The 23,691-nt window shown below is 41.9% G+C and overlaps 2 protein-coding genes across 5 annotated transcripts in view; one reads left to right on the top strand and one right to left on the bottom strand.

Moving 5' to 3' along the window:
• Positions 1-1,381: 1,381 nt before the first annotated feature.
• LOC132576388 (arf-GAP with dual PH domain-containing protein 1-like) lies at positions 1,382-22,273 on the bottom strand. Of its 3 annotated transcripts, none has more exons than XM_060245485.1 (11): positions 22,135-22,273; positions 19,944-20,074; positions 18,532-18,623; positions 18,141-18,223; positions 15,619-15,731; positions 9,527-9,673; positions 9,021-9,104; positions 8,171-8,233; positions 6,574-6,645; positions 4,707-4,938; positions 1,382-1,889 (listed from the first exon to the last, which is right to left on the bottom strand). In XM_060245485.1, the coding sequence occupies exons 1-11, from the start codon at positions 22,223-22,225 to the stop codon at positions 1,861-1,863; spliced, it is 1,137 nt and encodes a 378-aa protein (XP_060101468.1). In that variant the 5' UTR covers positions 22,226-22,273; the 3' UTR covers positions 1,382-1,860. The 3 variants fall into 3 exon arrangements, with proteins under 3 accessions (XP_060101468.1, XP_060101467.1, XP_060101469.1); XM_060245484.1 differs by having other exon boundaries at positions 19,944-20,153; positions 22,135-22,271; XM_060245486.1 differs by having other exon boundaries at positions 19,944-20,136; positions 22,135-22,255.
• The window catches only part of NOL12 (nucleolar protein 12), a 29,038-nt gene continuing 15,772 nt past the window's right edge, over positions 10,426-23,691 (top strand). Inside the window, exon 1 of one of the 2 annotated variants that reach the window (XM_060245489.1) lies at positions 10,426-10,566. The gene's annotated coding sequence lies outside the window, so the exon portion shown is untranslated. The remainder of the gene's footprint in view (positions 10,567-23,691) is intronic. The other variant, XM_060245488.1, reaches the window with a different exon arrangement.

Below are 23,691 nucleotides of genomic sequence, written 5' to 3'. Positions count from 1 at the left end.
AAAGGACAGGTCCTCTTGTGGATCAAAAACTGGCTGAGTAATAGGAAGCAGAGAGTGAGTATAAATGGGCAGTCTTTGCAGTGGAGGACGGTAAGCAGTGGGGTGCCGCAGGGCTCGGTACTGGGTCCCATGCTCTTTAACTTGTTCATAAATGATTTAGAGTTGGGAGTGAGCAGTGAAGTGGCCAAGTTTGCGGATGACACTAAATTGTTCAGGGTGGTGAGAACCAGAGAGGATTGTGAGGAACTCCAAAGGGATCTGTTGAGGCTGGGTGAGTGGGCGTCAACGTGGCAGATGCGGTTCAGTGTGGCCAAGTGCAAAGTAATGCACATTGGGGTCAAGAATCCCAGCTACAAATACAAGTTGATGGGGTGTGAACTGGCAGAGACTGACCAAGAGAGAGATCTTGGGGTCGTGGTAGATAACTCACTGAAAATGTCAAGACAGTGTGCGTTTGCAATAAAAAAGGTCAACGCCATGCTGGGAATTATTAGGAAGGGAATTGAAAACAAATCAGCCAGTATCATAATGCCCCTGTATAAATCGATGGTGCGGTCTCATTTGGAGTACTGTGTGCAGTTCTGGTCGCCGCACCTCAAAAAGGATATTATAGCATTGGAGAAAGTCCAGAGAAGGGCAACTAGAATGATTAAAGGGCTGGAGCACTTTCCCTATGAAGAAAGGTTGAAACACTTGGGACTCTTTAGCTTGGAGAAACGTCGACTGCGGGGTGACATGATAGAGGTTTACGAGATAATGCATGGGATGGAGAAAGTAGAGAAAGAAGTACTTTTCTCCCTTTCTCACAATACAAGAACTCGTGGGCATTCGATGAAATTGCTGAGCAGACAGGTTAAAACGGATAAAAGGAAGTACTTCTTCACCCAAAGGGTGATTAACATGTGGAATTCACTGCCACAGGAGGTGGTGGCGGCCACAAGTATAGCCACCTTCAAAAAGGGTTTAGATAAAAATATGGAGCACAGGTCCATCAGTGGCTATTAGCCACAGTGTATATGTGTATATAAAATTTTTTGCCACTGTGTGACACAGAGTGTTGGACTGGATGGGCCGTTGGCCTGATCCAACATGGCTTCTCTTATGTTCTTATGGAGAAGTGTTTCTAGAATGTCTTCTAAATTCTGCTGCCTTCTGCAGTGCTGCAATGGAGGAAGATGGGGATAAAATCAGAATTAGTTAACTCTGTCTATGATGGGTTGTGGCTCCCACTGGGTACCAGCTGCCACTGGTGGACACTTAGTTAGGGAAAGCTAGTAGCCACAAGATCAGAACAATGACGAGGAGAGGCACAGCAACATCACCCCAGAGTCGGAAACAACTGGTGCTTGCACAGGGGACCTTTCCTTTCCGGTGCCTTTAATAGTACTCAGCAGCCAATCAGCAGCAACCAGTAAGGAGCCATTCAGGACGGCACCTATATACATTGGCCAATAGGAAGCAAGTCTACCAGGCCCGTGGTGTGGCAGCACATTGTCCTGCATCAGCAAATCTAGTTCAATCCCTTTGCCTGCCATCCTTGAATCCTTTACCAGGCCAAAGTCTGAGTAGCTGGCAGAATCATCTAATGTGAATTTGAAGCAAACGTTCCTGAACAGTAAGGGTTGGGGCTAGTTGTAATTCATATGAATGCATCCCTCAACAAAGAAGAATGTTTAAAAGGGAAATACAGTCTATTTTGATGCGACGTGGTTCATACATTTAAAGAAGCATACTCCTCATCATGAGACATTGAAGTACCGTATAGCAGCTTATTAGGTGGAGGACTTGTCTCATTCCCACCACACTTCCTGAAGAAAGGAAGTCAAGGAGTTTAGCTGTCAAGTTCTCTCTTTCTGAACATCAGGGCTTGAGCTTGAAATAAGCTTCAGCTGTAGAAGAAGCAGAAACTATGTTAGAGGGGGGAAATAGCAATTCTGCAACTATGTGTTAGCACTGAATTCAGTGTTGAGCATAGGTTTATTTTTTTCTAAAACAAGTTTGTAGACCCTATGACTGTGGACCAAACAGGGCCGGCCCATGCACTAGGCAGACTTAGGCAGCTGCCTGGGGCGCTGACCTGGCAAGGGTGCCAGTGTGGGCCTTGGGATAGGGCCCTTTGGCCCTCTCACCCACCCTCGCCTCTGTGGTGAGGGAAATACTGGCAAAAGTGACTGGAGCGCCAGTGTGCCAGCACCTCAGAGCACACCGTGAGGCTGCCTGTTACTCTGCCTTGTGCATCAGATATAGGGGGCAGAGCTACAGCAGCCTCACAGCGTGTTCTGAGGCACAGGAGCACTGCTGCCCTGGTCACTTTCACTGAGGGTGGGGTGGGGGCAGGGCACCCTGCTTAGGTTGCCAGGCTTGTGGCAGTTCCATAGAGCCAGCGCTGGGACCAAGATAAATGTGACGGCATCCATGGATCGGACTCATGAATGCTGCTGCCATTCTAAAGCCTAATTAAGTGATTTTAAAAATACCATGAGGATCTGATCCTGATTGGTCCACAGAATGGCAGGATGAGGTACTCTTGTTCCTCCCTGTACCCTTTCAAGTTCCAAAACAGCCATAGGGGCAAAACAGCTATAGGGAAAAATGTTTCAGCACTTAAAAAAGGCAAGGAGGGGGGGAGAGGAGCACCTCATCCTTCCACACCTTTGTGGCATTTTTAAATTGCCTCATAAGGCTTTAAAATAGCAGTAGTGTCTGCAGGTCGGACCTGTGGACACTGTTGCATCTACTTTGGCCCTATGAAAAGCTTCAAAATGTATGGGATATTACCTGGTGATAGGATTTTCAAAAGTCTGAGGGCAATGGTGAGGGATAATAACATTTAGTGTTTAGCAATCTCTGCTTTGCCATATTGTAAAGAAATGCCCCTAATTTCCAGAACATCGTAGTCACCCGTCTGGTTGCCAGAGTGCCTGGAGACAGAGCTCACACACATCTGCCAGAAGGACGTGAATTTGCCAACCGACTGGAAGGGACTTATGAGTACTAACAGCCACAACGCTAAAGCAGCGCTCTGTGTCCCTGGAAGAGTGCCAGCAAGGAGAACGGATGGTTTCCAGTTGCTTCAGGCGAACGCTGTCTCTATCTTGGAGCAGAAGAAAGTGCACCATTAGGAGCTATCCAGGCCACGCGGTTTTCAGCCTTGACCATAGAATCCACTTTGGGAGGCTAACACCAGCTATCTTCCAGCAGTGCCAAGACTCCATTTCAGCACAACGGGAAGCACACGTACGCAATAGATGTTACCCACCCAAGGAGCCATCAAGCTTATCCAGGCGTGGACCCCGCCAGACCACCTAAGCCTTTGTCCAACGGAACTCAAGACAAAGACTGGTGGCAAGAAGAACACTAAAGAAGAGGAAGACCATCTTCAGCCAGAGCCAAGTTCCTTTGTGCAAACTGGGTGTTACCTAGGTAGTAATTTGGCCATCTATTGTAACCTTTTTAGATAAGTTTAATAATCTTAAGCACCCCTCCACCCAGTAATTTCTCCTATTCCTCTCCCCCACTGTCATCCTGGAGCCTCCCCCTTGACCCATGATTACCTGTACAGCCAATAAGGTAACCCGGGTCCAAGCTTGTTCATTGGTCAGTTATGGGCACCCAATTAGGTGCCACCAATTAACTTGCTATTGGCTAATGCAGAAGTCCAGCCCTTATGGTCACTGCAGAGCCTCCCCTTTCTCCTCCCCGTACCTCCCATCCCCTGAGGGTTCAAGGTAGTCTATTTAACCTCTGACCCAGCTCCACTCAGGTGTGCATCTAGCAGTACCCCAGTTCCACTGTCTAGATCCATCCCCGATTCTGGCCACAGTTGAGGGTCCCATTTCCCCCGTCCTCTTTTGTCACCATTGGAGCCTTCCTTGAAGACTACGATCGGTAATTATCACCCTGTTTGTCTACCCATGTGTTGTCTCTATATCTCTCTCTATTTTTCTTAGGACTGTATGTGTGTTTTGTGAATTACTTGTCTTGTATGTAAGCCTATATTTTTCTGGAATAAATTTTAATTGCTTTTACTTAATTAGAGTCCTTGATAAATTTAAGCATTAATTTCTGGATGTGGATCCTGTATACATAGGTAAAAAGATCCTGATTAAGCCAGGTGCCCACCTGACAATTCCCCAACCTCAGTTTTGAGGGCATTTTGGCTTACAATATAACTTACAAAAACAGATCAAATTATACTATATAAGTAAATATGTGCATTTTTATTTAATCTGCATGATTTAGACATGTCACAGAATTCGACTTTGGGGCAGTATTTTTACTTAATGACTAAGCTGTGAACCAAAAGGTTCAAAATCTAGCCTGGTGGTACATGAGGCAAACCCACAGTTTCCCACAGTTTCAACTTTATTTCCATATGCAGTATGGGGATGATACTAACTTACCTTGCAAGATTGTTTTCTAAAAATTATAGAACTAACATACAGGAAGCATCTTGAAATTCGTGCTTGAATAAGGACTATTTAAATGTAAGAATTATTATTAATGCTCCTCTTACCTACTTTTATTATTGATAGGATTTTAACAGTTTACAAAATATACTTTTTATTAATCTTGCTATAAGTCGCTTTGGTCATTTTTAAAAATGGGGAACACAGCTATCAGTAATATCAATAAACAAATGATAAATTCTGACACAGAACCCCAGAACAAAAGATACACAAAGTACAGCTACCTCTGGCACTTACTTGCATACTCCTGAGGTGTCATGGGCTGCTCTATAACATGGCTGAAGGCTGCAACCCACTCTTGCTGATCTTGCTCCGTCTCACAGGTAAAAAGGTAATTACGGTCAGGGGTGACAATGGTGATGACGTATGGCCAGGTAAAGCTTCCCTGCACCCCTGCCGGTAACCCTTGCTTGACACTGTACCCATTCTCTCCACTGCCCACAAATACTTCACCTTTAGCAAAAGCATCCTGTGTGATGGAAGAAAATGGGAGACCTGTCAGGATCCATGTTAGTGGCAAAACTTCTAGACCCCATCTAGTTTTTCTGGAAGGGTACCATGAAGGGCCTGTGAGTAGACAGAACAGCGACTCCATCCCTTAAAGTGGCTGGTCATTTTGCGCAACAAAATGAGGTCATAAAATTCTAAATTGGTAGAATGGGCTCTACCATTTTAGACTGCAGATGGAGTGTGTCACATTTCCAGGCAAAAAGTCTTTGCAAGTTTTTTTTTAAAGCACATTAGGGAGAAAAGTTCTAGCTTAGCCCTTTGTGTGCTGTGCTAGATTTCCTCTGCAAAACAGGATTAACATAGGGGAGATTTGAAAAATGTTATCCATATCTGCAGTGGAACATCCTATCACTGTGCCCAATATTACAATATCATTCAGCTGCATGTTTTAGACCAGTTATGTTGCCACAGATGCTACTTTTCCCACACTACTTTTCCCTCTAGGCCAGTAAAAAGCCAAGAAAGAGAAGGCAGCTTATCTAAGTTCCAGGTTCAGGCCACTACAAGTAGACTATAGCTGATCTGATGACAAAGTACAACTGTGTGGTGTTGTGTATCTGGTGCTGAGAGATCTCTTGGAAGTGTCTCAGATGCTGCTTCTGAACAGAAACAAAGCAGAAAAAACTCCCCTTTTTATTGTTGTTGACTTCTAGACAGTGATGTTTTCTTGCTATGGTCCATTATAAAAAAACAAGAGACTGAAACCACAATATGAAGCTGGAAAAACTGAACCACCAAGGTGATCTTCTGGAGAGACTAAAAGAAGGATGATCTTGATCTCTCGCTTTGTATGAGTGTCAAGCAACCAGTTGTTGGATAACTTGGCTGCTGTGAAAACACCAGTCTAAGATTCAAACCCAGTCTGTCTCTCAAGAATTTGAGGTGAGCTAGAAAGTTGGCTCTATGTCATCTTTTAGTTTTCCTTTCCTGTCAGGTCTTAAGCCCTTCACCAGAACCTGAACCAGGAGCATAAGAAACCCCAGACAGACCAGGTTTCTTACATGGCAACCGGCTAGAAAAAGTTATCTGCAAAAACCTGGTCTTCTCTAAAAGCTGCCTGGTCAAGTATGTGCTCCAGTGTACACAACTGGAGAATTTATTTTCCTGTCTTCTGCCTTTCCCCCTTCTCATTTTGCTAACCTGATGTAGCAGCAGCTGGATTTAATAATCTGTCAAGAACAGTACTATTTGGCAGGGGTTGGAGGATGTGAGTGGGAATAAAGCAAGGATCTGGGTGGCAGGAATAGAGGCACAGAATCTGGGGAAGAGAGTGAGCCTTGCCAAGGTATCCTCAATGATTATGACTAATCCTATATGGAAAGAAGGGATCCACAGCCCTAGATTTTTGAGGAGTTGTCCCTTCTCTCTTATTTAGAATTGCCAGTTAGCTAGAGGAAAACTACTGTGGCCAGCTTCTGTTTCCTCTGGCCATGGCTTTGAAGTGCAGAAATCAACAGAAATCAATCCAAATTATGAAAGGAGCTAAAATGGCTTAATTCAGAAGTTGGTCCCCCATATTCTTATTTCAAACAAGAGAATGGCCATATCTAGGCTAAAAGGAGGTAAGGAAAATTCAGTTTGAAGCCTGGCTTACCAAAGGATCCTTGAAGTACATGAGTCTGCGATGGTCCAATGTAAACCAGCGTTTCTTGAAGGGTTCCTTTTGCTGTGAAAGAGAACCAAGACATGAGAGAAGAAAGCCCTCTTCTGGTGAGAATTGGAAAATCACACCACAGTTGCATTCAAGTCTATGGTGCATCTGACAGAGTAGTGGTAGTTTTGGAGTGAAGTGGTTTTGGGATAGCGTGGGTGCAGAATCGTTACATTTCTATCCCAAACTTCCCTAAGAGCTCAATTCCTCAGTAGTGCTGCATTCAGGTACAGACCTGCTTCAGTGAGACAACTACATCAGAAGCAACTGTGAAATTGCCAGTGCAGAAATACAGCCAGACTATGGGTTGCTGGATCCCAAAAAATGTGTAACTTATGTGCAAACAGCAGCTTTGTGTGTGGAGATATTAACTGGGGCCACGGTGATGGGAAAATGGGTTACCTTTTTATCTGTGCCATTTTCCTGATAAAAATGTTCTCCTGGATTATTTCTAAGTGTGTTAAGGGATGAGATGAGAAGGCGGGTCCCTCTACTGTACCTCTCTTCTCCTTTACAGAACTAAAACCAGGGTCATTTTCAACTATAGAAATGGCAAGGGGAAGAGATTATTAATCCCCTTTTTCCCAGTGCCACACACCCAATCCATATTATTGTTCCCTCTACTGATGTTTTTTGCAGCTGACACATTGAGAGATCCAGCCACACATCACTGACATCACATGAACTTGGACTCATCATCTTAGTAATGCCTCTGAATGGAATAAATTTCCACTTCATAGTGGCTGTACATTGGAGGCAGGGGGCAGGGGACTGAAATGGGCCTTCTGTTTGTTTGCATTCAGTACGCAGCCAGTTCTTAGCATTTCCTCTATCTTTGACTTCTTTATGTTTTCCTCTTGGCTAAACTTCAGGTTATTTCTCTTTCACCCATTCACCCTTTCTCTCTTGCTGCTCCCCCTTGGAACTTTCTTTTGAACTCCTGACACCTGACCATCTCCCTCCTGGCTAATATACTTGTCCCAAGGCTCTGACTTTTAACCTCTGCCTCTTCCCCCACTTTCCTTTGTGTACTTTCCTATTTTATGGTCTTGCCTTAAAAAACATGGGAATCCAACAAGCTTTTAAACTGCCTAGTCCCTGAGATTCTTATAAACATTATGAGAGGCGAAACCAATTTCCAGTGCTCATAAAATCCAAGCACAAGTAGCATTTGAAAGTGCCTGAAGATCAACCAGGTTAGGTAGCCTGTGGGGTTCAAGTTGAAATTGGGAAAGGGTCTGGATAATGTTGTGTGGACATAATTGTACACTGTTTTGCTAAAATTTACACAGTTAGCTTCACATTCATGTATTACTAGGGCTGAACCCCCTTCACTGAGGAGACCAGCTCAAGTCAGGAGATAGCTATTATGATCTAGAGGTCCCTTCCAACTCTATGATTCTATGATCTCTCCTTATTTGGGCTATCATTTGGCACTTCATAGCAGTACAAAGTGTTTAAATCTGGTTTGTGTGTGCATGTTTTCAAAAAGCTTTTGAGATTACTTTAAAAAGGAAATATAAATTTAAAAATGAGCTACCCTGGGACCAGTCTTCTCCATGTAGCCTTCTTTCAAGAAGCTCCGTGTCAGCCGACTCTTGAGCTACAATAAAAGAGTACAAGCTACTAGTTTATCAGAATGGCCTGAAAGATATCTAAACTATATCTAAACTGGGGTTGTGGGAGGCAATATAATCGGAGGCTGCTTTCACTTGGTTTTCTTGAGAGCTCTTGTTGCTGCAGCAAATGCAGAGGAATTTGCAAGTACATGGCAACTCTCCTTACCCCTTAGCCCACCATGGCTGCCACACCCCCCCCCCCAATTTTCCCCACTTAATCCCTTATATCTCTGCAAGAAAAGGGTTAGATACTTTTAAAAATGAAAACCTGGGAACTCAGAGAAGTTACTAAATTGGGGTAATATGTAATATTGTTGTGACTTTTTGGTGAATGTTCAAAAAGCAACCCCCCATCCAATGCCTGGTGGTGGTGGGGGGGGGAATACTGATTAAAATGTGGGTGGGAACTTCAGAAAACATGCACCTTCCTAGCACACAGCGTGTAAATTTGCTTTGGCTGCAATCTTTCAAAAAAGATTGAAGCAAAGTGGGGGGAAACATGGAAAGTGGGTTATTAGAGACAACATCATGTGGATTCTTCCCCAGAAAACAGCAAAAATAAAAGCAAAAATTCTGTGTGGAAGCAATCTTACCCAGGATACCAAAAAGCCTAACATTGCTATGGCCATGGAGTGGACACATCTTCATATTGATTATGTCATCTCAGATTGTACATGACTAAAGAGCAATGAGATTTGGAACTTCACTGAGACAATGAGTACTCTGTAGTCCAGCCTTGCCAATACATCTTCTTGCTTGTAATTCTCGTACCTCTTTATCACTGGCAACAGGAAAGGCCACCTTCAGATAGTGGAACAGCACTGCACGGATTGCATTGAACCAATCCACTATTTCCTAGGAAGACATAAAGGCCTTGAAAGGACAATGCAAGAACACAAAGCCCAATAGACTATAACTTCCAAGCAAATGTCTATGATCATCTCCTATAGCTATAATTCAAAACAGCCCCAAAAGAACATCCTCCTCTGTTTCCATCTTAGAAGATATCCTACGAAAGACAGTTTTACAAACTACCGTATGCTTAAGCTTATTTCTCTATGTGTGTTCACCTTGGGAAGAAGATGGGAAGAAAGAATGAGTTCCTGTAACTGCCTGAACCTGAAAGGTCCTAATCCCCGGACAAAGAGAGACCGCAAAATCCTTACTGGAACCAGTGATGGCCTTAGGTCTCTAGGATCATTTAATATAGTGACTCCAGGTTTTCTCCCTCATTTCCTGGACACGCTGCAGCATACAGGTAGGCCAGGCTCATGTACCTTTCCATCCTCATGGTAGAGGAAGATGTTGCGAGTCTTGTTATCTTTCAGATAGGTGATCTGCAGGCCATTGGAGTGCCCAATCTTCTCTGGCTGGAATGTGGCATTGATAGTGTCAACTTTAATCATTACTTTTGGTTCTTTGGCCTAAAGGGGAAAAGAGAATTCAGTGTACATATCTGTTTTCAAAGCTGTCTTTCTATCCCAATGAGCAAACTTTTTCTTATTTATATAATTCCAACAATGCATACAGGACTTTATAGGATTTCACAAGCAAAAAGTTATTGTAACAAGAAGATCACTTTTTTAAAAAAAAGTCTTGCCAAAAAAGAGAGAGAGAGGAAAGAGTAATGCCAGGGCTTCCTTAAAAGAAGAAAAACAGAAATGGACTTAAAACATAGCCACAATTTCTATATGTTAAATATTGATTCTTTCATGAACTTATCACTGAGTTACAAGAGCCTTTGGGTTGGACCATAAAATTCTCAGATGTGAAATTAGGGACAATGCTGCACAAAAATTATGATTTACCTTAGTTTAAGAAATTGGGACAACCAAGATAAGGGTAGAGGGAATCCATAATGAAAAGCTTGGAAACTGCTGCAAAAGAGCCCCACAGAAGAAGAAATGTTTTCTAAAGCCAGTGTTTTGAATGCACTGAGTAGAAGGACTTCAGAGAAGTGACACTTCCAGTTTTATGTTAAGGGCTGTGACCCAGTGACAGAGCACAAGCTTTCCACTCTGAACAGAAAGTGGTGTTTCTGCCTAAGATACTGTAGAGCTGCTCCAAGCCTGAGTAGGTCACAGGTTAATGGCCTGACTTGATAGGTCTGCGCCACTGTTCCATTAAATGTTCCTGGTGAAAACTGTTAAATAAACTCCACACAGCTGTGATAGTTCTTGGGCTTGAGTTTTATTAAGGTCTCTGGTGCTAGAATTATTAATGTGTTGTTGCCAGAGGAGAGTATTGGAGGACTCTGTGCCTGAAGGTAACAGTTTAATGGCTAACACATTCTAGAAATATAATTGAATTAGATTTGGTGAGTATTTTTTGCCACTGGAATTTTAATGATGTCTGACACTGTGTGAAATTCCTGTTTTGTAAAGGAGATTTTTTTGTTTTTAGGTATTGTTGTGCCTTGTGAATAAGTTATCTTATGCCTTATGAAGAAATTGTGATTTTGATAAAAGCTAAGCTGAAACGAGGAGCAACCTTGGACTATCTGTCAGCCAAAGCCCAAGTTTAAAATGAAGGGTGCATTCTATCAAAGTTGAAATTCACAATCTAAAGGCTAATTGTCATTAACAATATTGTGGACTTTATGTGTTTGGCTATTGTAAGACTGAATGTATGAATACTGTATATTTACGGTAATTGCAGAAACTTGTAAAAGGTGTCTTTAAAACCATTTTGTTTTTTTCAGAAAGGGTCCATCATATAAAACATATTATTTATGTATTGATTCTAAATAGCCTGTTCTCACAGTGTTTTGTTTGAATTGTATGTACCATGCTGTGTATCCTTGTTAATCAGTAATTACGTCTAGAGGCTATTATGGCTCAAAGGAGCCATGTTATTGCCTTCAGTGATAGAGATAAGGAAAGGATCTTGTCTAATTCACTAAGAATGTTTGGAGAACATGCAGGTGCAGACAGTAATGTGTGGGCTCAACTCCAATATACTTAAAAAAGAAGAAAGTGAGACTATTTCTACATGCAGTTTCATTAGCTGATTATAGCAAAGTCAGTTGAATCCTCAGAGGGCTTAGAATTCACAAGCCACCAGAAATGTTCCTGGATGACAAAACCTTTAGGTCCAAATGGATCTCTATATTAAATAAATGTTCCTTCAACCTTATGCTCCTAATAACAGAAAGATCATTGAATCCTTTACTGATATTTCTACTGTGGAGCAGTTCTTAAAGTGCAACACTACCACCTCAGTGTCCAATACCTGTATGTCTAAAATTGAAAAGAGTGTAAGTCCATTTGAATCTAAATTAAAAGAGTTTAAATTAAATAAATTTGAGAGAGATACTAAAGATTATAATTTATCTAAAGTCTATAGGTGGTATAGACTAGCTCCTAATAAGAAAAGAGTATCTTGGGCTGATCGTATTGTGATCACTTTGGATATAGAGATGTCTGAAGCTGACGAGTCAGCTACTACTTCAGGAGAAGCATATGGTTCAGGGAGAAGTAATTTGAAACGTCATACTAAAACAAGAGCCTGTGAGTCTTTTTTCTCCTATCACCTGTATTGAAGGGGGAAGAGGAAGTTTTAGTGGTAAATCTATCTTCTAGGGCATTAACATCAACTGCATTGGAAGAATTAAACTTGGGCCTTGGATATACATTGTTCCCTGGATATGACCTGTTTCAGACTCAAGTAGACATTTTCAGGTTAATTCAGCCATTTAAATTAAGAACTTTTTTTGGCAATATGGAATATACAGCTAATAAAGTCTGTAAACCTGTCCATTTTTGTGCTGTCTCTCAACATTCCAAGGCAGTATAATTTAACCAGAGAAGACTATTGATCACATTAACCTGGGATCAATTTTGATCACATTGGCCCGGGATGGGTCAATCATAATAAAAGAGGTGGATAAAGGTGGAGCTACGTGATAAAGAATGTGGAAGATTATTGGCAAGACATCCTTTGCTTATTAAGAAATACTTCTGATCAGGGCTTTTTTTGAACAAGAATGCACAGGAATGCAGTTCTTGCTGGCTTCGCATCAGGCGTGTGGCCTAATATGCAAATGTGTTCCTGCTGGACTTTTTCTACAAAAGAGCCCTGTGTGAAACAATGGTGACATCAGGGGGTGTGGCCTAATATGCAAATGAGTCCCTGCTGGGCTTTTTCTACCAAAAAAAGGTCCTGCTTCTAATTATGTATAACTCAGAGAAGATCCCAAAGCCCATATCCACGGTATTATTAAAATCACAGTGCAAGAGGCTGTAATTATGGGTTGATTGGATGAGTTGACTTCTAAGTTTTTAATTAATAATTTTCTTATGATACCCATGTTCTACATTTTACTGAAGATACTTAAACAGGTTCAGCCCAAATAGAATCATCCTATTGGGGTCCAATTCCTTATCAGAATGTCTCACGCAATATGTAGACTGCTTCCTACAACCCTTTGTGGCTGAGGTTTTTTCCTTTGTAATGACACTAACAATTTTATTAAGATGGTTGAAAATCTACAAGTGCCTCAGAGGAATCAGGTATGGTTACAATGGAATTATGTCCTTGTATACCGATATACCCGCTGTTGAACAAACACTTCTTAAATTATCAGTACAACAGCCTCCAACTTATTTTCTAATGGAGCTAGTTGATATCATTTTAGACAAAAATTACTTTAGATTCAGAGACACTTTCTATTACCAAGTCAAAGGAGTGGCTATGGCCAGCCTGTTTGCCCCATGAGTAAAAATAAAAAAGGTAAAGGTAGTTCCCTATGCAAGCACCAGTCGTTTCCGACTCTGGGGTGACATTGCTTTCACAATTTTTTCACAGCAGACTTTTTACAGGGTGGTTTACCATTGCCTTTCCCAGTCATCTACACTTTCCCTCCCCAGCAAGCTGGGTACTCATTTTACTGGCCTCGGAAGGATGGAAGGCTGAGTCAACCTTGAGCCGGCTACCTGAACCCAGCTTCCACTGGAATCAAACTCAGGTCATGAGCAGAGCTTAGGACTGCAGGACTGCAGCTTTACCACTCTGTGCCCCATGAGTTGCCAACCTCTTAATGATGACTTTGGAGAATACATTAATATGCCATTTAGTACAAAATCTTTTTTTATAATGAAATTGTCCTATATAAATGTTTTATTGAAATAAGCAAAGGTTTGGTGATTTTTAAAAATTAGATGATGTAATACACGTCACAATTAAGTTTAAATTCCATCAGGATGACAGGTCCATTGCATTTTTGGACACTGTAGTGTATAAGGATTCATATATTAGGTTAGGAGTGAGGTTGTTTAGAAAACCCACATAAAAATTCATCCCTCCGTTTTAGGTCCTTCCATACCCACCACACATCAGATATAATCTTATGGACAATTTTTAAGGATTAAGAGAAATTCCATTTTACAGCAGGATTTTGTTAGAGAGAAAGCAAATTAGAACAATTTATATGGAGGGGGTATCCACAAGGAGTGGACTGAATGCTAAAAATAGAGCCCTAGCTGTTAATAGTCATAGTTTATTTGAAGAGGATAAAGAAAAAGTAGTAATAGGATTTCATGGGTTGTGCAGTACGCCTTTGTTAGCTAATCCTATTAAGAGAATCATCAATAAACTAAAAAATCTGATCACTAATCTGATCAGGTTCAAGGATTTGATTTGGCCACTCAAACAGAAGGCTTAATTTGGAATGGGAATGATGGTAAACAAGGCATGATTTCTGACCTTTATAAATTATTACTATCACCAATACATAAATACCCGCAACCCTACAAAAATAAAGGTCTGATTCTTTAAACCCTGCCCTCCCCAAATCTGATTGGAAACAGATATGGAATTCTCCCTCCAACAAATCCCATTGTTGGAACATTAAACTTCAATTTTACAAGTTGTTATCTAATTGGTATTTAACACCACACAAACTGAACCTGATGAACAAGTCTTTGAGTCCACTATGTGGAGATCTTGTAAGCAGGAAGGCACTGCCTTATGTATGTGGTGGAAATGCCATCTTGTTTAGGACTTTTGGAAGGTGGTTCATAAAGAGATATCCAACATGGTGGGTCTTTCATTGTCATATTCCCCAGAATTTTTGTTATTGGATTTTTGGGCCGATTCTCTGCTTGATAAAAATACCAGATCTCTTGTTTCTACATTAGTTGCTTCTGCTCATTTGGCCATTGCCAGAATTTGGAAATCCCTCACAGGATCTTTACTCAAAAAATGGTACCAGAAATTGGGAACAATTTTTGATGGGTAGGATAATGCATTATCCATTTTTTTGGTACATGCATGATAGTTCCTTTATTTGAATATGATGAAAACAGTTCTGGATTTCTTGTGTTCTAAGGATGTAATTCCCTCAATGCAACAAAGTTTAGGTGATTGGTCTTTGTGAATCTTGGCTTTGTAGCAGATTTTTAAATGTTGCTCATTATTTTTTTATGGTTTGGTCTCATGGTTTCTTCCTGTTTGTATCTCATGGTTTTATGGTTCCTTCCTGTTTGTATCTCTGTTTATATGAGCTAAATAAAATATTTTTTTTAAAAAAAATACTTTTTTTCACTATAGTTTGCAGAGGGTAGAAACTATGGAAGGGAGTGATCAAGGCTGGAGAAGGCCTTGCTAATAGTGACCTAACTCCAAAATGATGGAGGTTCAAAACAATAATTTACTTTCTTCTAAACATATGGCAGTTGAAGATTGTGCATTCATGGTCTCCTTTATCCTTGACCACAGAGAGTAACAGGCAAGCCCCTGCGCAGTAGGGCAGGAAAGTTTGAGATCTGTAGGATGCAAGCAGCTTGCCACACTTCTGTTCAGACTAACACAAGCTTCCAGTTAAATCAGCTAAGCACTTTTCTGAAGTGATGAGATGAAAGTTTTTCAGTAATGTCTGCTTCATGTAAGAAAGTGCTATATAGGGCATGAGCCCAGGAGAGGGGCTCAAGAAGTAGAAGGACATTGTGGGATGGGTCCTGGAACATATCAGGATTGCTTCACTTTTGTAGAGGTAAATCCTAGTATTTTAGTTTAACTAGGTGATTAATAGAAATGCTGGCATTTGTCTCTAGAAAGGGGAAGATTGTTTCTCCCTTTCAAAAGCATTTTACAAAAGGAAGTAATGCAGTAGGTGAGTCACCTGATTCAGTGATCAATGATACAATGAACAGTTCAGGGAGTTATTCTCTGGACCATGAGGCTTAAAAGACATTATTGCACAGGATATTAATTATATATTAATTCTAGTATACCTGAGAAAAATTACTTAATTTTACTGACATTTTACAATACCTCAAGAGCACTTATGGAACTAAAATTAGTCTGTCCACCTCTAAGAAAGGAGACATGTTCAAAGGTGGGATACACGCAAAAGCAGATGTTTACTTACATCCTGTTTGGTGAAATACTTGAGACACCCCTCTCTCTCAGACAAGAGGAACCTCCGTGGAAAATACTGCCCATTGTCTCTGCCTCTTTTCCACAGGATCCCTTCTTTTAGACCTAGAAAAGGAAATACAAGCCAGAAGATGTAGGCAAAAGCCAGAGTGATAGTAAGCAGCCTTTATTATTCTTCTGCATACAGTGGTAAAATCCTTTCATCTTTCACTCCAAAGCTCTATTTTGGAAAAGTAGTTTTCTCCTCCAGCCATCTATTTATGAAGGCAGGTGGTAAGGAGTGGGGGGGAGTATCAGGGCTGTCTTAATGCATGGGCCTGATGGGCACTTGCCCGTGGGCCCCACAAGCATAGAGGCCCCATACTAATCTGTGTATGATGCAGGACTTATCAACCATTTACATTTTTATTCCTGTAAGTAGTTGTAGGGGCCCAGTACACTGCTTTGCCCGGGGCCCATAATGCTGTTAAGATGGCCCTGGGGATTATTTTAAGGAACATGCAGCTACAAATATCTTAAGCTACATGCAGCTACAAATATTTGATTTATAGTTGCTAAAGTCTGGCACCTTTCTTCTTTCAGTGCTCCTGTGTATTTCACTTGAAGTCTCAACTGCTGAACTGTTGAATTTCTGTCTGTCAGGTACAGGACTTGTGCCTGAAGAAAAGGTGGCAGCTATATATTTAGCATTTTAGTTCCATGGGACTGAGAAGTGAACCTGAAATTTTGCTTCTCTTCCCTCCTCCTCATTCAGGGGTATGGAAGAAAGTTTCCCCTCCCTACATTCTCACTCTTTTTCTGCTGTGCCAGCCTCATACTTTCAGACAGCGGTAGGGTGCTAGGTACTGAGAGCAAGAATGCTGTCTTGCTGCTGGAAGGTTTTCAGATTGAGTATTTTCTTTTGTGGTTTTCACACAAAAAGATGGTGTCATTTAATGGCGCTGCTTCATAACCTGCCCTTGGGCTCGAAGAAGGCAGAAGAGCATTCTGCAAGGGCCTTAATCTGCCATTGTGGTTTTTCACATATATGCACATAAACAGGGAGAGTGGTGCTATCAGAACCTAACAATGAGAGCTGTGTCCTGTCACTTTGGGGGTGGAGCAATTCTAGGACTCCTGCCAATAGGGTTTCCACATATCAATAACATTTCAAGATCTTCAGAACCAGTGTTCATATTTCAGGACCTTGGGACACAGGAAGCAAATGTATTATTGACAAAGCTTCTCTGAAGATATATTTATGCAGTCAATAACCATTTTGTATTTTCATTAAGGAGCCTTTACTGACAGCAAGCAGCAATGGCACATCTTTAAAAACAAAGACTACATCAGGGTGGAAAAACACAGGGGGCTGCTGCTGAAAATACCATCCCCATATAAGTTTGTGCTTACCTGTGTAGTGCATAGCAACATTTATCTTTGGGATGATATCATATCTTATGCTTCCCTTCCCCACCACCAGAAGCCAATAGGGGAAGTGGGAGCAGGGAAATGCAAAATGTCCTGAGTTAAGTGCAACTTGTTATTATACTGTATGTAGATAGATCCAAGAGGGCAGCCGTGTTGGTCTGAAGCAGCTGAACAAAGGAGGAGTCAAGGTGCACCTTTAAGACCAACCAAGTTTATTCAGAACGTAAGTTTCATGTGCTCTCTAAGCACACTTCATCAGATGAGGGGATCAGGTATTACCCTCGTCTGATGAAGTGTGCTTAGCAAAAGCTTGTGTTCTCAATAAAACTTGGTTGGTCTTAAAGTTGTTATTATACTGCGAGGAGAGGGAAAAGAACTAAAAAATGGGCTGCTGTTTTGAGTGGCAGCCTGCATCTCCTGTACCATGTAGTTGTACTCTCAGTACGAGTTGTTTTATAGAAATAAAACCCATTATGTTATTGTTCGTCACCACCTCCCTGCCTCTCTAGAACCTGACAGTGCAGGATAAGATGATACTGTATTGCTATGATTCACTAATGACTAATGATTATTACAGAGTTAGAGCTGACAAGGTTGTAAGACCTCACCCATTTACCTATGTTGTCCAGTTGGTATGGTGAGCCGATGGACTGTCCAAAATTTGCCAGGTTAACAAACAGCAACTTCCCCTTGAAGGGGAAATCCCACCAAGTGTGGCCACAAGCATAGCCAGCTTCAAGAGGGGTTTAGATAAAAATATGGAGAAGAGGTCCATCAGTGGCTATTAGCCACAGTGTGTGTGTATATATAAAAAAATTTTTGCCACTGTGTGACACAGAGTGTTGGACTGGATGGGCCATTGGCCTGATCTAACATGGCTTCTCTTATGTTCTTATGTTCTCCCATCCTTGTGGTGATATGCCTAGGGAAAGCCTCCCCAGTTGAGATTCTCTCTTCTGTATTAGAAGTACAACACAACCATCAGTCTCATCCAGACCTATGAAAGTTGCACTAAAATTGTAATGTGGGGAGATACCTTCGCACTGTGTCCCAAGGCTGCTGAAAAAACATTCAATGGGACTGATTCCTTTGCAAAATGGTTACCGTTGGAAAATGGCAGTTGCTTTCCTGGCTCCATGAATTCCTTTCGTTGGTATTTGGCTTGTATCCATTGTTCTCTTAGGAGTCTGTGGGGATATTACAATGTAACACATGAAGCTGCCTGAAACTGTGACCATTAGTGTATCAAGGATAGTATTGTTCTGCTGTGACTGGCAGCAGCAATCCAGGGCCTAAGGCTGATATCTTTCACATCTCCTACTACACATACATGTTGACTAGAAACAACAGGGATTGAACCAGGAACCTTCTGCATACAAAGCAGATGCTCTGCCTCTGAGCCACAGCACAGACATGGCAGCTTAATGATAGGTAGAAAAAACCCATAACATCCACTCCGCTTTGCCCTCCTCCCAGATGAACTTATGACACTTACTGGCAGTCAGTGTGCACTGGATGGTAATAATAAATAGGAACATGGGCTTCATATGTGGCTTTGGCCACTGCATTCCCGTGTTGGGTCAAAAACTGTAATGCAAGAAGATGAACAAATTAGCTTGCATTCTCTTCTCTAATGATGCTCCTGCTCCTAAGAGCTGTGAAATCTTACCACCTGCAAACAGTGGAGGGAGATGGATTTCCACTGAATCCTTTTCCAGGACTCCTACCATTGAGCTAAGGGCCATTTCACACACATTACAGCAAAGGCAAACCAGGCAACTCAGCATCCATTCAGTAGGAAGCTACAGCTCTCTGGAAGGTGTCCCCTCTGGCGCAAGTCTTGGCAAGTAGGTATATTTGTTGCATTCATCACTTTTGAAATGCTTTGGGGGATTCTTTTATTTATCTAGCACAATAGATACACATGGTATTTTGTGAAAACAAGCAAAAAAGCTTATGCTACAATTAATCTGTTAGTTGAAGGTGCCACAAGGATACCTTGGTTGTTTCTACAATAGATTATTGTTGCTGCCTTGCTGGCATCTGGTGCTTTGCAAATTAAATTTAAAAGTCACATTTCAACAGATGGATGCTTTAAAAACCTCAGGTGCACGTTTAAAGCTATTGTGTATGAAGTGGCCTTAGAACTGTCAGGTCTTGACCATGAGGGTGGCTTCAAAAGTTGCACAGAAGCTGAACTGTGTGTGGTGCAGCTTTTCCCATCACAGTTCTGACTGGAAAAGCTGCATCTCAGAGAGTCCCTCCTATGCAGATGATGGCAGCCTTTCACTAAGCAAAAATGGAATTATCTTTTTCTGACCTAGCTCCAATGCCTTTGTATAAACTGTATTTTGCTCCTCAAGGTGGCCAGGCAACCAGAACTCAAAAAGTCCTTTATCTATTATTCTCACCGCTGCTCCCTTCTTGAGGTAGAGCAATGCAGAGAATGTTAAAGAACCTCATTTTAGAGAGCATATATTTCATACTGGTTAGCTTCTCCATGAGCGAGCTACAGAAATTGGCACTCACAATTTAGCTAGGTCTCTGTGGAGTATGTAGGATAATAGTTAATCCAAACTTGCTAAAATAATATAGCATTACAGGGCTGAAAAGAGCTTGAACATTTTCTGGTTAAATATTCAATACAGCAGGATTCAATATATTTCCAGACATTTTCAGATTGTTTTGTTTTTCAAGTACGATATAATTTGGTTCAGAACAATACTCAGGATCTAGCTAGCTACTTTCTACCTGGGTTCATTTGGGCACCTGGCAAACAGAAAACCTGAACAGTAATCCTTAAGACAGTACAATCTCTACACCAGTGCCACTGAGAGTGAAAAGGGGAAGAAGGAGGCATGCCCCCAGACATAAGGGGAGCAAAACATTCCTCAAAGCCAAACATACCTGCACCTGTGCATCATCCCAGCGGTCCATCCTGAGCGACTTAACTTTGCTGACACTGGGGATATTGCAATGGATCCTTGAACAGTCTAAGCAGATGAAGACCCCCAAAGTGTAGGAGGCCCAGTCAGGATCTGAGTGGAAGAGAAGTGGGGTCAGGGGTTGGAGGATTGGTTCTTGACAGAGAGGACTATTCCTGAATGACCACTGTGTCTGAACAGAAGTATAAAGGATTCCTGAAATTCCTTAGGTAAAAATCTGAGTACTGCTGATTATCATCTTAATTTATTGTTTATGTTTCTTCAAAGGTCCAAGGCTGAGATCAGAACCAGTAAAAGTTATGGTGAGAATCAGAATAATAGGGAGGGACAGGACTTGGAACCTGCAAGGCCCATTATTTATCTCTGAGCTTTCATATTTCCACTCTCCTGAAACATAACTTACACCATCTAGATTATATAGAAAGTTACAGAGTTAATAAGGTGCTCTATTGCCAAGGGTGCCTGAAAGAGTCCACAGTCCTAGGTTTGAAGGAAGTCATCTTTGTTTTCAAAATAGGGGCCAGGGCACATATAACCTGAGCAAAGTGCTACAAACTATCATCTGTGGCAGAGCCAAATGTTGACGATAATTTCTTGTGGCAACTGAACAGGTTTGCCTGTGGTCAGACTCAGCGGGTAAGGTTTCTGTGCTTAAACTCTCTGATCTTCCTCAGAATTAGCAGGAACAGAATAAATTTTCAGATATGTGTAAATTTACATAATTTGCATGATTTATACAAATTGCTAAGCCAACATGGTACAGTGGGTAGGGTGATGGATTACAGGGGTGCCAAATGTCCATCTCATATGCCAGAACTGGCCTGCCCAGGGCTCTCTTCTCCATCCTCCTTCTCCTCCTGTCTTCATCTTTTGAAACTCTGAGTCTGACACAGTTCCCTGCTCTTTCAGTTCCCTGCCTTTTCCCCTTGTCTTTAAAATAAAAAGTGGAATTTATTTTCCATTAAGGTCTCTGTGCCCAGATAGATAGGGCCCAGAGACCTTAATGGAAAATCCATGTCATGTTTTCCTTGCAACTTTGTCTGTGCTGCAATGTGTTTCAATGGAGTAGAGATCACTTTCAGCATTCCTATATAGACAGCTGAAGCTCATGCCTCCTGGAATTGTGTCCTTGCAAATAAAGCGTTGATGCTTTGAGCCAGCTTTTCTCTACTGAATGGACCTGACCTAGTGAGTACTCTAACCAGGGAACCCACAGCCAAAGGAGGATATTACACTGGAGAGCCATTGCCTATCTGAATAGACCCGGCGGGGGCAGGAGAGACTTGCAAAGCCATTTCATTGTTTTCCCAGGCTCACAGCATTTTATATTTTTAGTTTCTGCTGTGATCCTTGTGCTTTTTCTTGATGTTTTATTTTTTAAATTGCATCGCCAAATCCCACTATTCCACCTTTCCATTTTAAACAAAATATTGCAAAAGTTTTAAGCATGTTTGTATTTTTAAGTTATAAAAATAATATCTTTAATGATGTTTGTCTGTGTCCTTTATAAAGTTTATATCTTCGCTACCTCACATCACATTTTATGACACACATGGCCTGGCCCCGTAAAGTCCCATTTGTGTCAGATCTGGCCCTCCTAAAAAATGAATCCAACCCTCATAGATTAGGATCTGAAAGTCTTAGGTTCAAATCCCAACTGTGCCATGGAAGTTCACTGAGTGACCTTGGGCGAGTCTCTCCCCTGCCCCCCAAACTATCCTACCTCTGAGGATTTTTGTTGGGAGGACAAAATGGAAAAGGTAAGGATGAGGTTTAAGCTGTTTTAGGGTCTCTGTTGCGGAGAGCAATATCTTAACAATGAATTGATATAAATAGTTGGTTTTTTGCACAGAATCATAGAGCTGGGACCCCCCAGGTCACCTAGTTCAATCCCCTGCACAATGCAAGAAATTCACAAATACCTCCCCCTTAATGTATACATTATAAGCACAACTGTGCACAGCATTATGTACACTGACAGGTGACCTGACTTTACAAGGCTTGACAAAATTCAGCATCTCTGACCCCAGAGCCAACATTGCTTAGGGCAGCTGCTCCTTCCTCTCCTTCCCTCTAAGACAGGATCACCTGGTCTAGCCGGGTTCCGCCTGTGCTCTCTTCCATCATCATTCACCACACAAACAGGGTCTTACCAGGTTTCCCACAGTCAGCACATAAGGCATTTTCTTCTCTTCTGCACACTTCCTTGAGGGCCATACCATTCCCGTGATTTTTTGCAGCCATTGGCAGTCTGGACTCCTCTAAACAAAACAGGCTTCCTCTGCAACTGCAGTCACACTTCCACCTTACAAAAGAGAGAGAATTTGAGAAGACTATTTAATGCAAAGAAAAGTGTGGGTGCTAGGATAAGGTAAGCGGGAGGAGTAGAAGCTGGTTGTAGCAGATTAAGGCTGAGGTAAGCTGGGCTCAGGGCGCAGCAGCAAAGGAAGCCAAGCCTGTGGGTGCAAAAGGAAGTACAGCTATGAACCATGAAACCGGTTTTTCCACATCTCTTACAGCTAAAGGACAAGCCATGCACTGGCAGCATGCAAACTGATAAATGCAGCACTGCCCACATGGGGCCCTTAACACCACAATATGTTACTATGCCAGCATTTGATAACAGAACAGAATGATTGGATAGGCTTGCCAACCTCCAGGTGGAGCCTGGAGATCTCCTGGAATTACAACTGATCACCAGACTAAAGAGAAAATGGCTGTTTTTGGAGGGTGGACTTCATGCTATTGCATGCTGTTGAGGTCCTTCCCTTCCCCAAACCCAGCCTTTCCATTCCCAGGCTCTGACCTCAAAATCTCCCAGAATTTCCCAACCTGGAGTTGGCAACCTTAGCTTGTAACCTATAAAAATCATGGCTTTGGAGTTGATGTTTGCGTATTTTTTAAAAAGACAAACTCAAAGGATAGAAAGCATGAGCCACTTGACCAAGGTAATAAAACAAATCAGTAGCAAAGAATGGGAAGGCCTAGAGCAGGGGTGGCCAAACTTGCTTAATGTAAGAGCCACATAGAATAAACATCAGATGTTTGAGAGCTGGAAGACATGAACAAATAACACATACACACCACCCCTTTGTTAAAACTCTTAATATTTTTCTTTGCGCAGAAAAATATGATACACATGTATGACCATGCTAGGAGACTTTTTAAAAAACAAAAGCTGGAAATAACAGTCCCCATAAGACCAACATAGGGAAAGGTTAAAAAGGTAAAGGTAGCCCCCTGTGCAAGCCCCAGTCATTTCCGACTCTGGGGTGACGTTGCTTTCACAACATTTTCACAGCAGACTTTTTATGGAGTGCTTTGCCGTTGCCTTCCCCAGTCATCTACACTTCCCCACACAGAAAGCTGGGTACTCATTTTACCGACCTCGGAAGGATGGAAGGCTGAGTCAACCTCGAGCCAGCTACCTGAACCCAACTTCCGCCAGGATCGAACTCAGGTCATGAGCAGAGCTTAGGACTGCAGTACTGAAGCTTTACCACTCTGTGCCACGGGCTCTAGGGAAAGGTTAGGGAATTATTTTTTGGCACCAGTGGAAGAAGGAAACACATGTACCATATAAATCATTGACCACCATTTACATCCCTTGGTTCTTGCACTCTCTTTCCCCACTTTAGGTCTCCAGGTGACCTCTATGGTGGAGAAAAGCTTGAAAGCCTGCCTATTTCCCCTTCCTTCTTTGCTTCACA

Source organism: Heteronotia binoei, chromosome 8 (assembly GCF_032191835.1).
Source record: "Heteronotia binoei isolate CCM8104 ecotype False Entrance Well chromosome 8, APGP_CSIRO_Hbin_v1, whole genome shotgun sequence".
Taxonomy (NCBI): Eukaryota; Metazoa; Chordata; class Lepidosauria; order Squamata; family Gekkonidae; genus Heteronotia; species Heteronotia binoei.
The sequence above is the reverse complement of the archived record's forward strand: the minus strand, read 5'-3'. Positions and strand labels throughout refer to the sequence as shown.

Coding starts and splice junctions, on each gene's coding strand:
- LOC132576388 (XM_060245484.1), bottom strand. CDS start 22,203: ATGGTATGGCCCTCAAGGAAGTGTGCAGAAGAGAAGAAAATGCCTTAT. Junction 9,674..15,618: donor AGTATTTCACCAAACAGGAT/GTAAGTAAACAT, acceptor TTTCCCCTTTAG/GCCAAAGAACCAAAAGTAAT. Junction 9,105..9,526: donor TCTACCATGAGGATGGAAAG/GTACATGAGCCT, acceptor ATGTCTTCCTAG/GAAATAGTGGATTGGTTCAA.